The sequence below is a fragment of the Gossypium hirsutum genome, chromosome D12 (genome assembly GCF_007990345.1).
Source record: "Gossypium hirsutum isolate 1008001.06 chromosome D12, Gossypium_hirsutum_v2.1, whole genome shotgun sequence".
In the NCBI taxonomy this organism is placed as follows: Eukaryota; Viridiplantae; Streptophyta; class Magnoliopsida; order Malvales; family Malvaceae; genus Gossypium; species Gossypium hirsutum.
Genome location: NC_053448.1, coordinates 3,558,334 through 3,574,501, shown reverse-complemented (window position 1 = coordinate 3,574,501; position 16,168 = coordinate 3,558,334). Strand labels below are relative to the sequence as shown.

The following is a 16,168-nucleotide window of genomic DNA, read 5'->3' as shown; positions in this document are numbered from 1 at the left end:
AATTCGATATAAAATTTTTTATTTCTTTTTTTTTCAAAATATTAAATTATGTATCAAAAGAGTAGTATGAAAGAAAGGGTATTTCTAATTTTATCTTAGCTGTCGTGGGCCCATCTTAGCGTCACAAACTTTTTTTCTTTTCACACCAGAGGCTATTAACAATATTTATGTTATAAAATAAAAGAGTACGAAAAATAAAGACTATTTTCTTCTTCTTTTTTTTTGAACACTAAGATAGATGTAACTTAACAAGCAAATATCTCTAAAATAGTAACAAAATTAATAACAAAATAAGATTTATACAATATCCAAACAATAACAACACAATAGTAGCAACGTAATAGTGAAAAGGTAGCAAAATAGTGAAAAAAACAACAAAACAGTAAAAAACAACAAGAAAGCAATAAAAAATAACAATTTTTTTATATTCGGGTCGAGCTGGACTCGAGTAAAAAAACCATTACTTGAGGCCTAACCTATTTTCTAAATAGAATTTGTTTTTTCAAGCCCATTTTTAGCCTATAATTTTTACATGGTGTCCGGTTGATTGGTGGTACCGGTGAATTAGGAGCTAGTATAAAAGTATAAATTTAAGATGATGGGTGATGGGCTGCTTAAAGTAAGTGTTATTGTTTAGGCTAACAATATGAATATGGGCTTTTAAAATCCATAATCAGACGGGCGCAGGTCTCATAGTCCATTACAGGCCAGAGGAGAATAGCTGCTGCGGTTCTTGCTTGCAACTTGCAAGTTTTAAAAATAAAGACTCCAAGACTTGGGAGAACTCAGGTCAGGTCAGGGACATTGTGTTTTTCCAATCGACCTCCGGACCTTCAGATCCGACCATCGTTGCATCACCGCCATGTTATCCTCCGTCCGCTCTTTCTCTCTATCCGTCTTCATTTTCTTCGTCTTATTCTCCTCTCTCGCCTTCGCTTCCGAGTCAGATCATAAGGTAATCTCTCTTCTTCATTTTCTTCTCTTTTCACGTTTTGTGCCAGCCATAACCTTAATAATGGCACTTTAGATCTTTGTCATTTTTCGTGTAATTCTTCCTCCATTTTGACTCAGATCTGCTGACCTTTTTCTTCTTCTTCTTCTTCTTCTTCATTTATTTATTTATCTTGGTTAGATTTAAGTGTTGCCTTTGTCACGAGCAAATTCTTGATGTACGTGTCATTTCGGGCCTTTTTTATATAAAAATTTTGTTACTGTGTTGCCATTATCAGGTATAAGATATGGATCTGCAGTATTTAGGAGACTAGTTTCAAAACTGGTTATACAATTTCGGTTGAATGAACAAACACTATGGAGCTTGACTAAGAAATTTGATCTGAAGTATTGAACTGACTTAATCAGCGTAAGCTTTATGGGCTGGGTTAGCGTATTTTGCTGCCGATACTGATCAGTTCTTCCCGCGTTCAATTAACTTATAAGCTAAAATTCACTTTCTACACACATTGTCTTATCGCCTTTTCTTCATTTACATACTGTTGGTGACTGTTAAACCGAGTATTTGAATATAATGACTTTTGGGGTCTAAGCATCATAGGCTTTCTTAGACTATCATTTTGAAGGTCCATCCTTGCTGAGATCAATGTTATATCATCCCATCTTGCTCCTTCATTGTATTCAAATCACATTTCTTCATTATGAGAACTCAAGATTATAATATTTCTTCTATTTTTGCGTTCTATATTTTGATTTTGTTGTCGTATTTTTAGATTTCTGTATTTTCTAAAATCTTGCTTCTCTTCTTCTATAGCTATGGGTAACTCTTATCAACCCTCCCTTTTTTCTCTTGGCAGTATCAACCGGATGATCCAATTACCCTATGGGTAAATAAAGTTGGACCATATAACAATCCACAAGAAACTTATAACTATTACATCCTTCCGTTTTGTCATCCGGGTGTCAATCCTGCGCACAAATGGGGTGGCCTTGGTGAGGTCCTTGGTGGAAATGAACTGATTGATAGCCAGATTGATATAAAGTTTCGAAGTATGCTTCTCCCCTCTTGTTAGACTTTTAATTTGCTTGCTGTAATTTCATTAATAATCATTACGTGTTTTTGACTTTTATATTCCTTCTTTTGCTTCTTTTTTATTCTTTGACAGAGAATGTGGACAAAGGTACCATTTGCCAACTGGAACTTGATGAAGCTAAGGTCAAGCAGTTCAAGGATGCTATTGAGAACAGTTATTGGTTTGAATTCTTTGTGGGTATGTTTAGCTTTTCATTCTTTTATATGAGACGGTAAATGTGCACGAATAGAAGTCACAGATACTTGACAGCTCTCTTGTACTGAAAATCCTGGGATCCGAATTGGAAGCTAGGATCCTTTGTTAGGATAGTTGGTGTCTTTGGCCCGTGAAAAATCTGAATATATAAAATTTCTATGCATGGTGGTATTTCAAGTAAACTTAAGAGACATAGTAGATGCTGGTGTCCATAGTTTTCAGCTACATTACATCCATTGATTCATATGGTGGATGAAAATGTCTTTTATGCTTGTGTTTAATAAATACTGTTATCAATAACCAAATTCTCTTATAATGATCACCTAGGTTTCTTTGTGGCTTAACTAAAGAAAACAAAAGTTTCTTCTGTGCGCTTTGAGAATCTTATAGGCATACCATGTTTACATTCTTTATTTGATGCATGCTTCTGGTTGTTGCATAATGCAAGCTAGATCTATATTTTAACTCATTTAAGGAGATCCAGAGAGTAAGGATACAGCACCCGTGGTATTATATGTTTGTTTGCAGGGTTTAAAGGATTATTTTATCTATTTTTATTACTTTGTTGGGCCCTTACTTTTTGTCTTCCTTGCCTTTCTCTTGATGCCATGTTTGTGCTCTTCATGATGCTGGAAGTTCAGATGATCTGCCTTTGTGGGGTATGAATTGGTCTCTTTCCTGTTCATTTTATCTGGAGAGTCTACTAATCCTTTTATAGCTTATTTCTGAAAATTTTATCTTTAACTTATCAGGCTTTGTCGGTGAGCTGCATCCTGATAAGAACAGTGATAATGGCAAGCATGTCCTCTACACACATAAGAACATTGTTATTAAATACAACAAGGATCAGGTTTGTGGTTTCTCAAATACATACAACTTCCATTCTTGTATTTTGGAATCTGCTGCTGGTATTGAGCACACTTTTATCTTGCAGATTATTCATGTCAATCTCACCCAGGGGAGTCCTAAACCCTTGGAAGCAGGGAGAGTATTGGACATGACATACTCAATCAAATGGCTTCCAACTAATGTCACTTTTGCTCGTCGCTTTGATGTTTATTTGGACTACCCTTTCTTTGAGCACCAAGTATGTAACAGAATTGGTGATAGTTTTCCCCTTCATGAGTTGCTTTTGTTTACTTATGCAACAAAAGCTTCTTCTTCTTCTTCTTCTTTTTTAAATATGTTCACAAGTTTGCATCAGTCTGTTTTCTTTTCACTTTGTAAGAGCTTTTATTCGTTTGAAATATGCAGATTCATTGGTTCTCTGTTTTCAATTCATTCATGATGGTTATCTTTCTCACTGGTTTGGTCTCAATGATCTTGATGCGAACTCTGAGAAATGACTATGCAAAGTATGCCCGGGAAGATGATGATTTGGAAACTTTGGTGATATTATCTGGACCTTTACTTATTCCTCTTCTTTAAGGAAAATTATCTTTTCTGGAAATTCATCTTCTCCTTGCTATTTCACATATATTCCCAGGAAAGGGATGTAAGTGAAGAGTCTGGTTGGAAACTTGTCCATGGTGATGTTTTCCGGCCTCCCTGTGGTTTGGTTCTGCTTTCTGCTGTTGTTGGCACCGGTGCACAGCTAGCATTGCTTGTTCTCCTTGTCATCTTATTGGCAATTGTGGGAACTTTGTATGTCGGGTATGTTGAAAAGCCTGTTGAAATTAAAAATTCATGATAACTGTCAGTGTATAGGTTTATTTATTACTACCTATCTTAGATACTGTGTTTATGCATATAAATTCAAGCATAAATGTATGGAACTCCTCGTGGACCCCCCCTTACAAACTATTTTATGAGGTTCTCTTTTGTAAAAAATTGCGAATCCTAGTCATAATGTTTTATTTTCCCCTTCATTTGTAATTCGTATCGGTGAAGAAATTGGTATTTGGTAGCTGATTTTGGCATTTTAGCTTTCAGCTTTTTGACTAATAATCTTATGCATTATTTATTTGGTTCAGGAGAGGAGCAATTGTCACTACTTTTATACTGTGTTATGCTTTTACATCGTTCATTTCTGGTTATGTGAGTGGTGGAATGTACTCGCGTAATGGGGGTATGTGCTTTGTCTCTTTAGCCATTCTTGCTTTCATTTGTCCCTGCTCCGGGTGGATCTTTCATTCTGATATGTTGGTTCTGTTGCTTTCATTTTTCAGGTAAAAGTTGGATAAAGTCAATGATCCTTTCAGCGTCTCTGTTCCCATTTTTGTGTTTTGGGATTGGTTTCATCTTGAACACAATTGCTATATTTTATGGATCCCTAGCTGCTATTCCTTTTGGTACAATGGTGGTGGTTTTCGTAATTTGGGCTTTCATTTCATTCCCCCTGGCTCTTCTTGGTACAGTTGTTGGGAGAAACTGGAGTGGTGCTCCAAATAATCCATGCCGTGTGAAGACCATTCCTCGCCCAATTCCGGAGAAGAAATGGTATCTTACACCCTCTGTGGTCTCCTTGATGGGAGGACTTCTGCCGTTTGGCAGCATATTTATTGAAATGTATTTCGTCTTCACATCCTTCTGGAATTACAAGGTGAAAATCTTTTTCCTAGGTTTTATTTGCTAGATGATAAACTAAGCTAAAGCTTCCTTGGAGATTGAATCAAGCTTGCAATTCTTTATGCCAAATATTTTGGTTGATGATTTGCCTGGTGGGAGTCATAAATTATTTGGATTTATGTAGTTTAATAGCATATAGGAGTTTTGCTTCCTCCTTAAAGCTAGGTTCATGTATACTTGGAAATTGTGTTCGTATTCTAGTAGTTTCTGATTCAACAAGCCTTTGTCTTTTGCAGGTTTATTATGTCTATGGATTTATGCTGCTGGTGTTCCTGATTCTCGTCATTGTAACTGTCTGTGTGACAATTGTGGGGACATATTTCTTGCTGAACGCTGAGAACTATCACTGGCAGTGGACATCATTTTTCTCTGCTGCCTCGACAGCAGTGTATGTGTATATGTACTCTGTATACTACTACTATGTGAAAACCAAGATGTCAGGCTTCTTCCAGACCAGTTTCTACTTCGGATACACTTTGATGTTTTGTCTTGGTTTGGGAATCCTTTGCGGTGAGTTTTGAAATATATTATCCATCATATTTTTAGAAAAGGTTATCCAGCCTTTTTTATGTTTTCATTCCAAACCAAATTTTCTCTCATGAAATTTTCAACGGAATATGGAGTATACCCTTAATCTCTGCAGCTATTTAGCGCTGTTTGTCTGAGACAGATAGGAGTAGAGTTTTATGGCATATCATTTGCTTCAGCTTCATGTGGGTTTTTGACGATTTCCTTTTCAATGTATAGGAGCTGTTGGTTATCTTGGTTCTAATTTGTTTGTAAGGAGGATCTACAGAAACATTAAGTGTGACTAGAACTTTGCTAATGGATATTAGAACCAGCAGCGCTTCCACAAGCATTTTCAGTTGTCGAGGCAATAAACATGGAGAGGTAGCTTCTTGTCAGGTATGAGGAACCAAGCAAAGCCTCAAGATGAAACTGGAAGCCCTGAGATTTTTGTTTTGCCTTCGATTTTACTCGCCTGTAATTGGAAGCCCTGATTTAGAATATAGAAGGTAGCTAAAATATTAAACAACTGTCATTGTTATACTTCTGTTATACTTTTGTCCTTGATCCCTTTGCATATAGATGTGTTCAATGTAAGAATTTATGTTAAATTTCCGTTGGATTTGTTTTGTTCTTTGTTTCGGGGATAAGGAACTTAAATCAAGGAAATCGTTAAATGGGTGTGTTTCTTGTTTTTTTTTTTTTAATAATTATATTCTTTCTGCAATTTGGCAGTTGGCGCATGTTTGATGTTTCTAATTTCCCCCTATTTTTGCGAATTTGGGTTTGTGTTTTGGAATAATTATATTTTGTGGTATCAATGAATTTAAAACCTGTAGAAAAGTGAAGGATTGGAGCAAAAAGGACTGCGGTTGTGTTGCAACTTGCAAGTCCTCCTACAAAATTTGAGGGGTGGCATATTTAACGTCCGAATCTATATACCTATATATAAAGGGCTTCCCTTTTGCTATCACGTGACATATAAACCAATTTTCCTTCTTTTTTTTTTTTTTTACAGAAAAATGTTAAATATCAGTTTTGTTCCCAGATTTAATTTATATACTTTGATTTCTATTTCTATTATAATTTGATCTTATATTTTTATAATTTTATTAGTTAGTCTAAATAATTAATAATGCTAATTTTTCAATTAAAACATTACCTTGTGACACTTGGCTTTGCATTTCTTTTAAGTTTGTGCTGTTTTCTTTTACATTATAAGATAATGGTCAAATTTTAATTTTGGCCCTTAAACTATGTTGAAACTTTTGATTTAATTTATATATTTTAATTTGACATAATTTAGTCCCTCATCTTTTATAGTGTCATTAATTAGTGTAAATAGTTAATATTGTTAACTGTTTCAATCAAAATGATGTTATTTTTCTTTTAATTTCAAATGTCAGATCAAAGAATTTTAATGGTGATAACTACTGAACCTGAATTTTTAAATTCGAAAAGTAGAGAATTATATTCCTAAAAAATAAAAGTAGGTAATTAAATTATAAATATACAAAATGTACAGAGATTCAGAACATATTTTAACATTTAAACTTTTAATTCCATAATTTAACTCAAACAAACAATAAACTCAATACGAGATTTTACTCGAGTTTTGTATATTCGAGGAGCATGGTTTGAGCTAGTAGTGGTGAAAAAATGAAATGGATCGGTCAGATGGGTTTTATATAATTAACATGAGGCTTTGTATATGTGGATTACATTTTGATCTAAAATGAGCAAAATATGGTTGTAGTTTAAAGAAAGGAGAAGAATGATCTCTATTTTAAATTATATATTCATGTATAGTTTTGAGATTTAGCTCTATTTTAAACGAGTTCTACATCATTTAATTAAGTTTACCTTGTAAAAAACTGCTATAAGTATTATGGAATCAAAATACAATTTGTATTATAATAGAGGGACCTATATTGTGATTTTACTGATTGGTAAAAAAATGAGAGAAAAAAGATCGATTTTGTATTTAAAATTTTTAGAAGTTTTATGTTAAAAGATCTAAATGCCTATCTTTAATGTTTATATTACATTAAAACTATTTTCAAAAATGGATTTAGACGATGGATACACCGACAGAGTTCTAGAAAATGGTAGTCTCAATATCCTTGGTGGATTATGGCAATCGCATCCACCAATTAATTGAAGTGCCTTTCAATTATAGGAAACGTAATCTCAATGCCAAATGGAAGATAACCCATCCATCCATCTCACTTCTATTACTTCATAAACAGCTTCTTAGGCTCTACTCCCTTCACCCAACCCAACAGCCTCCTCATTAAGTAATGGCCTCCATCACCAGCCTCTCCAGTGCCATGGTGAGCCCCTCCTTCATCCGCCGCCAGCCCCTCACAAGCCCACGCTCTCTTTTCGGCCTCAAACCCCTGAAAGGTGGCCGCCTTACCATGGGTGCATACAATGTAAAGCTGGTGACTCCTGATGGACCTCAAGAATTTGAGTGCCCAGATGACGTTTACATTCTAGACCAAGCTGAAAAACTGGGCATCGATCTTCCCTACTCCTGCAGGGCTGGGTCTTGCTCTACCTGTGCTGGTGTTATCAAACAAGGCAGTGTGGATCAGTCGGATGGCAACTTCCTTGACGATGACCAAATTGCCGCTGGTTTTGTTCTCACTTGCGTCGCTTACCCTACCAGTGATGTCGTCATTGAAACTCACAAGGAAGAAGACATCAACGGTTAAATTATACACTAATAAAACCGGGTTTTATGTAACTCACAGTATCATATTTTTCCTTCTTGTCGTCGCCGTCGTCTTGTTTGTGTGTTGTGAAGGGATATGTTATGTTGGATATGTATGAGCTATGAAATTACATAAAAATTAGATGCATGCACTGAGCAATACTTGTAAGCAAAACATGAGTGGTGCAACCAACGTAAATTAAAAACAAAAACTGTGTTTTACAATTACATTCCTCCTGTGTTAGCATTCAAGTTATTGCATTATTTATGAATTTTTAATTATTTTATGATAATTATTGTTAACTTGGTTTGTTACTAGACCATATTATGATCGATAAATGAGATCCGATTAAGAAAAAAACAATATTTTTAAAGTAATTCTAATATAATTTATTTATAATATTTAAAGAGATATTGGATTTAAAATGTTTACTTAAACAAAATCTCTTTTGCAAATCATACTACCTCAACTTAGTTGCATCTCAGAATAAAATTGTCCAATAGCTCAATAATAATAATTGTGTATATATATAATTTGAATATCTAAAATGTGGTTTATATATTTAAATTATATATTTTTTCATTTAAATTAACTTACTTTTGCTTTTTTTTTTTATAATGTATAAAATAGTTATTTTAATTTTTTATTGTACTATTTAACGATTGCGCCAAACACTTGAAATTTTAAACAAAACTCTTTAAAATATTTTTCAAAAGCAATATTAAACTAATCCTTAAAGGTGTAACGATCCGATAGTCAGGTGTATCGTAAAGTGTATTCCCGGGACTTTGTTCCTGTAAACTGGACTTGTAAATATTTTATATAAGTATTTACGAAGTTAGTTGTGTAGTTAATTAATTTTTGAATTAGTAAATTTTGTGAAATATTTAGGAGTTATTAAGGTACATGGACTAAATCGCGTAAAAGTTAAAAGTTGAATTATAAATTGAAATAAATTAAAGGGATAAAGTAGCAATTAAACGATTTAATAAAGGGTTGTGTATAGGTGACCGAATATGGTTAAGTGTAAATGCATGTATTTATAAAATTAGTAATAATAATAAATACGATGAAAACAAATTAAATGAAATAGAAAGAAAGTGGAAAGAAAGAGATGAATGCATGCAAATTAGAAAAGAAAGAAAAAAAAAAGAAAGAAAAGGAGAAGAAGCTCACGGTCTAAGGGGCTTGGAGTTCAAATCCAAATTGGTTAGTGCAATTTAGTCCTTATACTTGTAATTTTTATATTTTTGGAATATCGGCATCTAGGGCTACTCGACCCATCAAGATTTTAGATGTTGACATTGTTGAATAGTTTAAGTATTAGGGATTAAATAGGTAGATTTTTAAGTTAGAAATGGAAAAATGACTAAATTGTGGAATTAATTGTTGTTTTTGAACAATAGGGACTAAATTGTGGAATTAATTATTGATTTTAAAAATTTTGAAATTAAGGAGTCGAACTGGAAAAGAGGAAGCTAAATGTGGTCTAGAGTGAAGTTAGTATAAAAATATGAAGTTAAATGTGAAGGTTAAAATTAGTCTCGATTTAGGGACTAAATTGAAAAATAATCAAAATATAGAGTGAAAATTGAAATTTAATGTGAAATTGAAATGTGTAATATTAATGTGATTTAATTGTTTTATTCCGTAGCTAATGTCGTACCAGAATCTTTGAGTAAAAATGGGAAGGATAAAATCGACGTCGAATAGCTCGGAATTCATGGTTTGTGTTTCTATAATTCAAACTAAGTTATAAATTATTGCATTTTGAATTATTGCATATGGTAAGCATTTGAGGTGAGTAATTTTGTACTTTGAAATTGAATTGAATTCATAGTCGATGGAAATGGATTGACTCGGTAAATTATGAATTTATTAAATATATATTGAGATTGAATTGAATATATGTTTATATGTGATAATGTGTATATATGTGAAATTGAGACATTGGTTGTATTGAAAAGTGAAATGAAACCCTATTAACTGTATCGGGCTGAGTCAGATATAGATGGCATGCCATAGGATAGGAAGAGTTTAGGGATTTCTTCAACCTCGAGTCGATCAGGCACTGGGTGCCAATTTGCTTTGGTTTAACCGATGAGCAACTGAGTGTCAATTTATATAACGTTGGACCCAATTATTACTTTGGATTTATCCAATGAGGCACTGAATGCCAAACTGGTGTGTTGGTTAAATTCGTGTATCCATCCGAGACTGAGTCGTGTTAACACGGGAAAGTAAAATAATAATTTTATGTGATTGATATTGAAATGGAAAAGATGAGAAATGAATATGAGATGAGAAAATATTGAAATGACAAATATGAGAAATGATTATGAGATGAGAAATGAAATATGAAATGATGAATTGAGATGTGAAACTTGAATGAATTCAAGTATTGATCAAAGATATGAATCATGTCATTGCATGAGATGATGTATTCAAATGTTAAATGAAATGCCATTGATATATACTTATATATTTGAACATGTGAAAATCTTAGTAGATGTGAATAAGGAATGAGCAAAAATTATACTATTAAATTGAAACAGATGAACATAACTTACTTGTTGCATTTTGCATTTTAAATACTTATATCAAGTTTATATTATTCGGATTGTAGAAATACCACTGAGTTTTACTTAGCGTGTGAATTTTGTTTTCCGTGCGTAGGCTTGGTACTGTTTGATTTATCGTCGACTCAGCATCAAATCACAAATCCCAAGCTCAAGTGTGGTGATATCTTATTTTGTAATGGTATCTACCTAGGGAGTCTTTTGTTGATATTGTTTATGAGGTGTTATTATCTTAGTTGCTACTGAAATGATGGTTAAATGTGTATATGGTTATGGTTGAGGCTATGTTGGTATGTTAGCCTAGTTTATATTTTGGTATGTGATTGTTTAAAGTTTGGTAGCTTAGCATAATGCTTGGTATGTGCTTAGCTTCAAATTTGGTAACTTTAGAAGTTGAAAGTTAGTTCAAATATGGTAATGTGATATGAAAGAAAGTATTGAATGTTTGATGTGTTGTTGATGTATTTGAACATATAAAATGTGGTACCAATAAGGGTACATTGGTTAGATATATTAGGTGATGAATTTGGTGTATTTTGGGCATGTTTAATCGTTTTTTGAGTAGGTTAATCGATTGGTAATTGAGTTACTTAGTGCCTAAGTAAGTAGGAAATGGTAAACTTGAGTTTTAAGGTACTTTTAGGTGCACACGACCTGGTCACACGGGCGTGTGTCACACACGGGCAACACACATGGGCTTGACCCAAGTTAGTGAGTTACACTGGTAAGGATATGAGCTAGGACATGGGCATGTGTCCCTATTTCGATTGTTACACGGCCTGACAACACGGTGTATAACCCCTATAATCAAAATTTTTGTAATTATGTCCTAAACTTCCAGAATTGTTTTAAATTAGTCCTTGCTTGTTTTTGAACTACTTTTAGGATCCCATAGGCTTAAAATAAGGGTTGTAAGAGTAACTTTTACTCTGAATTGAACTTGATTAGTGAACCTATACTTAGTGCATTTTACTAATATTATCGAAGATAAAGAAAATAAATAGTCGGAGTCATAACATTTACTCTAATGCTAATAATTGGAATAGTCTTGTATGTATCCGACTTCTAGTATTCAAGAAGGGATAAATAGTGATAAGAGTGTAGACAGTGAAAGACCAAGTTTAGAAATGCATATCATAATTTATTATTCGAATGTATAAGATTCTAGCATGAAAGTATTATATTGTCGTGACCTGCCCCTGCATATTATAATGTTATTAGTTAACTAATATTTTGATTATGATTGAATAACTATTTGATTCGTTAGTAATGCTCATGACCCTAATCTGATGATGGAGAGGGGTTAGGGGTGTTACAAAAGGCATACATATCCACGTGATGCTAGTCTCAAGACCCAATTTCAGATCCATGAATGTGATGGGCTCACACTATCTCAAGGCCCAATAGTAATGTCAAAGGCCAAGCAAATCAAACTAGCATTTGATCAAAGATAAGATTCGAGGACAAATCTTTTCAAGGAAAGGGGGAATGATACATGCACGGATGAGGTGAAATTTATTAAATTCTATTCACCGAAACTGCCAATTTTCAAGTTTGGGAAATAAGTAAACTTGCGATTACTTTTTGGATGAGATCCAAACATTTATGAGTTGAGATGTCTCATGTCGTTCAAAGATCTATCTCTTAGCTTCGAAACGCACTTTAAATCACTCAATTTCGAGTTTAGGAGATCAAGTTATGACTGTTTTGGTGAAGACTGCGCGGACATAATTTCTAGACAAGATTATGACAAAAATTACGAGTTTCAGGCTTTTAACTCGAGTTTAAATCATATTGGGCTTGGGTTTTGGGATTAATTTTTATTATATATGAGCCCAATATTGTCTTTATCAGCTCTTATTATTTTATTATTTTTTATTACGGAATTTTTTTTATAATTATTAAGTATTTTAAGTTATTTAGGAGTTTTATGTTAACAAGAAAGTTTTGTTTAAAATTACTTCTTGTTTAGATTAATTAGAGTTTTAGTATATTTTAGAGTTTTATTTGGATGTACTTAGCTAGCCTATATAAAGGCTTCTTCATTGTTTATTAAGGCGACAACTGTTTTCATTAATAAAGTTTTGAACTTTAGGAGTTTGTTTCTTGTGCAAGATTTCTTTTTTGTGGTTTTTAGAAGTAGTTTTCTTCTCGATTTTCTTTAAAAAGTTGTGAAAATTCATTCTTCACCTTTTAATTTGCTAAAGATTATTTTTTGAAGGGTTAATTAGAGCCATTAATTGAGTTTGTTGGGATTTATATCTCAAAGGGTTCAATTGGGCATTTATCCTTCTATCCATCATATCCATCGTTTTATTCAATCCATCTTCTACTTTTAAATTTTGTCTATTTGTTTATTTTTATATTTTTATTTGTTATTTGTTTTCAAATGTCTTCTTTTACTATTTTCGACTTCTTTATTACTAAATTTATTTCTTTCTTTTTTCAGATCAGATCCAAATCTTTTCTTTTTGAGTCGAACAATTTGAATTCGATTTGCTTCAGCCTCATTCCATATCACCACGACTTTTTTTGGGTCTATTTTAAGTTGGATTTAAAGGTTTTCATTCGTTAGACTACAATCTAACTTTTACGATACTTTCCAAAAACAGTGCTAAATTAGCCCTCAAAGGCCTACATATCTATAACTTTTTTTCAAGTATATTTTTAGCTCAGTTTAGAGGCGTTCATAAAGTTGGACGGTCGTTTGAATATAAAATTTCCAAGCCTAAGTTCAAGCCCATTTCACCTAGCAAACTCATTTCGTTGTCTAAAAATTAAAATATTTTAAAAATGCTTTTATATTAATATTTATATAATTAAGTTTAAATAAACCAGTCAATTAAAAATCAACATGTGGAAACTTTTCATTTTCCAAATCATTAATTTCACATGGATAATATATCATGTGAAAAAAAAAGAGACTAAATTTATTTAAAAAAACAACTAATATATAGTTAACAAAAAAGAAATAAATACTAAATTTACATAAGCAAACACACCATATTCTCCAATGAAGTAAATACCAAAGTCATCTTCTTCGATGAACTTTCCATTTGAAATTAAGTTTCCTCCACGTGAAGCCATAATTGTAGAAATTTGATCTTGATTTTTTTCAAATTTTCTTTCAAAAACTTCACCTTCTTAGTTTAAGATGAACTCAATGTTAAACCCGAATGAATCGAAAATAAACTTAAAACTTTAAAACTGTAAACTAGGATCTGTCATCTTAAATAATTAAGAATAAGTCAAGAATAAAGTTAGATGTGAAGGCGTACTTGAATTCATCGATTTCTTGAAATCTTTGGATATTATGATTTTGATATTCCAAATTAAGACACAAGTAATTTAGAGACAGTGACTCATTCTTTTCTAAAGATGATATATTAGAAAATTTACGTGTGTATAATTTGGGATCATAACCCTAATATATAACTTTTACTTATTTAACTCTAATTTCTAATTAACCCATCATCAATTAGAAATTAGTTATTAGAGTATCTACACATATTTGACTCATATTTTATTTAATAACTAAAGCCCAATAAACCTTAACAAAATTTGATCACTTTTAATTTAGGCTAATGTTTTATGATAATAAATAATAACATTTAAATACTCTTATTATATATATGATCTCTATATTTTCTAACATTCAAACCTTTCAAAAGCAAAATTTGGAGAATCTCACGTAGTCAAAATCAAGTTATTTAACTTCCCAATCAAGCTTAATAAGTCAAGCAAGAGACATAAATTTTGGGAAATTTTGATTTGTATAAATTTCAAAAAATATTGGAGAATTTTGAGTTAAAAATTGCAAACTCAAGCCAATTACTACTTTGCCCTTCAAATTTCCTCTATGAAAAATCTCGAGCAATGAAATTGATATTTTTTAAAGTTAAACTTACGTTGTTTACGTTTAATTATTTGTTTTTTTTTTAAATTTAATCTAAGTTCATTCATTTTTTTGATGTTATATTATTTATGTGGAATTGATGATTTGGAAAAAGAAAATCCATGTGTTGAAATTTAATTGGTTGGTTTAATATTTACAAAGGGTGTTAACTCTAGGTACCATAATAATACATAGAGTGATCGTTCATGTACCGAATTGAACATTTTTAAGGTATAAGTTCAACATTGAACATTTTATAAAAATATATGTACCAAATGACACACAAATTAATAGTTGAAATATCATATTGAATATTTTACATTAAATATTTTATAAAAATACAGATATGAAATGAGATTAAAAAATTCTATTGCTATCACTAAATAATCATCCTTACAAAATCAAACAAATAAAACCAGAAACTTTAAGTTACAACTTTTGCGTGCGAATATGTCCTCAAATAACAGAAAGTATCATATTTCCAAGAAAAATAAAACCATTTTCCATAACCAATTTTTTTGGGCTTAATTAAAATATTTAGAATGGGCAAGGGCTTATTCGAACTAAAAATAGGTTTTAAGGATGTAAACAATTTTCAAATTTTTTCAGAAAAAAACAATTAAGTTCTTATTTTTCATTCAATTTGGTACTTAAACTTTCAAAATACATAAAAAAAAAGTTCTCAAACTTAAAAAAAAAAGAAGAAATTATGCCCCTACTGTTTTTTTACCCTTAATTGGGTACTTGAACTGTCAAAATGTATCAAAAAGACCCTTTGACTGTTAACTTAAATGGTTAAATGTTAAAGTTGACTTCCCTTAATTTTTTTCAATTAAAGCCACCCGTATCACAACCACGGCGTGGCATGTGACAAAAGAAATATAAAAAAAATCAATAAAAGTTATAAAAGTTATTAAATTTTAATAAAAAATAAAAAATATTTAAAATTTATTAAAAATTAGAAAAAATTATAAAATAGTAAAAAAATATAAAAAATATAAAATGCATAAAAAATATCATTTAATCATTAACTTTAACCATTGACTGTTAAAGTTAACGACTCTAATTTTTTTCCAATTAAAATCATCACATATCGCATCACAGCATGACATGTGACAAAAAATATTAAAAAATAAAAATTAATAAAAGTTATAGAAAAATTATAAAATGTTTCTTTTGTTAAAATAATTTTTATAATTTTTTTTATGAATTTTATATTTCTTTATATTTCTTTATAATTTTCTTACAACTCTATAAAATTTTATAATTTTCCCTATATTTCTATATTTTTATGATTTTTATAAAATTTTATAATTTTTATTATAATTTTTTTACGATTTTTATAATTTTTTATTGAAATTTAATAATTTTTATTGATTTTTATTTTATTATTTTTTGTCATATATCACATCATGATTATGACATGTGGTGACTTTAATTGAAAAAAAGTTAGAGACGATTAACTTTAACTGATAAAAGACTTTTTTGATGTATTTTAACAGTTCAATATAAAAAAAATATAGGGCTTAATTATTTTTTTGAAAAAATTTAAAGACGTTTTAATAATTTTTAATACTTTTTAAAACAAAAAATTAATATTTTTTTTGAAAAAAATTGATAGCTTTTTTAACATTAAAGCTAAAAATAAATATGAACCCTAGA

The 16,168-nt window shown here is 31.1% G+C and overlaps 2 protein-coding genes across 2 annotated transcripts; both read left to right on the top strand.

Annotated features, from left to right (window-relative positions):
* The first annotated feature begins 607 nt into the window (after window positions 1–607).
* On the top strand, window positions 608–5,992 carry LOC107953422 (transmembrane 9 superfamily member 1). The gene is made up of 12 exons (XM_016888730.2): window positions 608–955; window positions 1,809–2,001; window positions 2,118–2,222; window positions 2,882–2,899; window positions 2,993–3,090; window positions 3,175–3,327; window positions 3,495–3,629; window positions 3,727–3,893; window positions 4,214–4,308; window positions 4,409–4,782; window positions 5,045–5,318; window positions 5,556–5,992. Exons 1-12 carry the CDS (start codon window positions 863–865, stop codon window positions 5,621–5,623), a joined length of 1,773 nt encoding a protein of 590 aa, XP_016744219.1. The 5' UTR covers window positions 608–862; the 3' UTR covers window positions 5,624–5,992.
* A 1,509-nt stretch (window positions 5,993–7,501) lies between these two features.
* Window positions 7,502–8,319, top strand: LOC107953421 (ferredoxin-2). The gene has a single exon (XM_016888729.2). The coding sequence runs from the start codon at window positions 7,616–7,618 to the stop codon at window positions 8,030–8,032; it is 417 nt and encodes a 138-aa protein (XP_016744218.1). The 5' UTR covers window positions 7,502–7,615; the 3' UTR covers window positions 8,033–8,319.
* Window positions 8,320–16,168: the final 7,849 nt, after the last annotated feature.

Coding starts and splice junctions, on each gene's coding strand:
- LOC107953422 (XM_016888730.2), top strand. CDS start 863: ATGTTATCCTCCGTCCGCTCTTTCTCTCTATCCGTCTTCATTTTCTTC. Junction 3,328..3,494: donor ACCCTTTCTTTGAGCACCAA/GTATGTAACAGA, acceptor TGAAATATGCAG/ATTCATTGGTTCTCTGTTTT. Junction 5,319..5,555: donor TGGTTTGGGAATCCTTTGCG/GTGAGTTTTGAA, acceptor TTCAATGTATAG/GAGCTGTTGGTTATCTTGGT.
- LOC107953421 (XM_016888729.2), top strand. CDS start 7,616: ATGGCCTCCATCACCAGCCTCTCCAGTGCCATGGTGAGCCCCTCCTTC.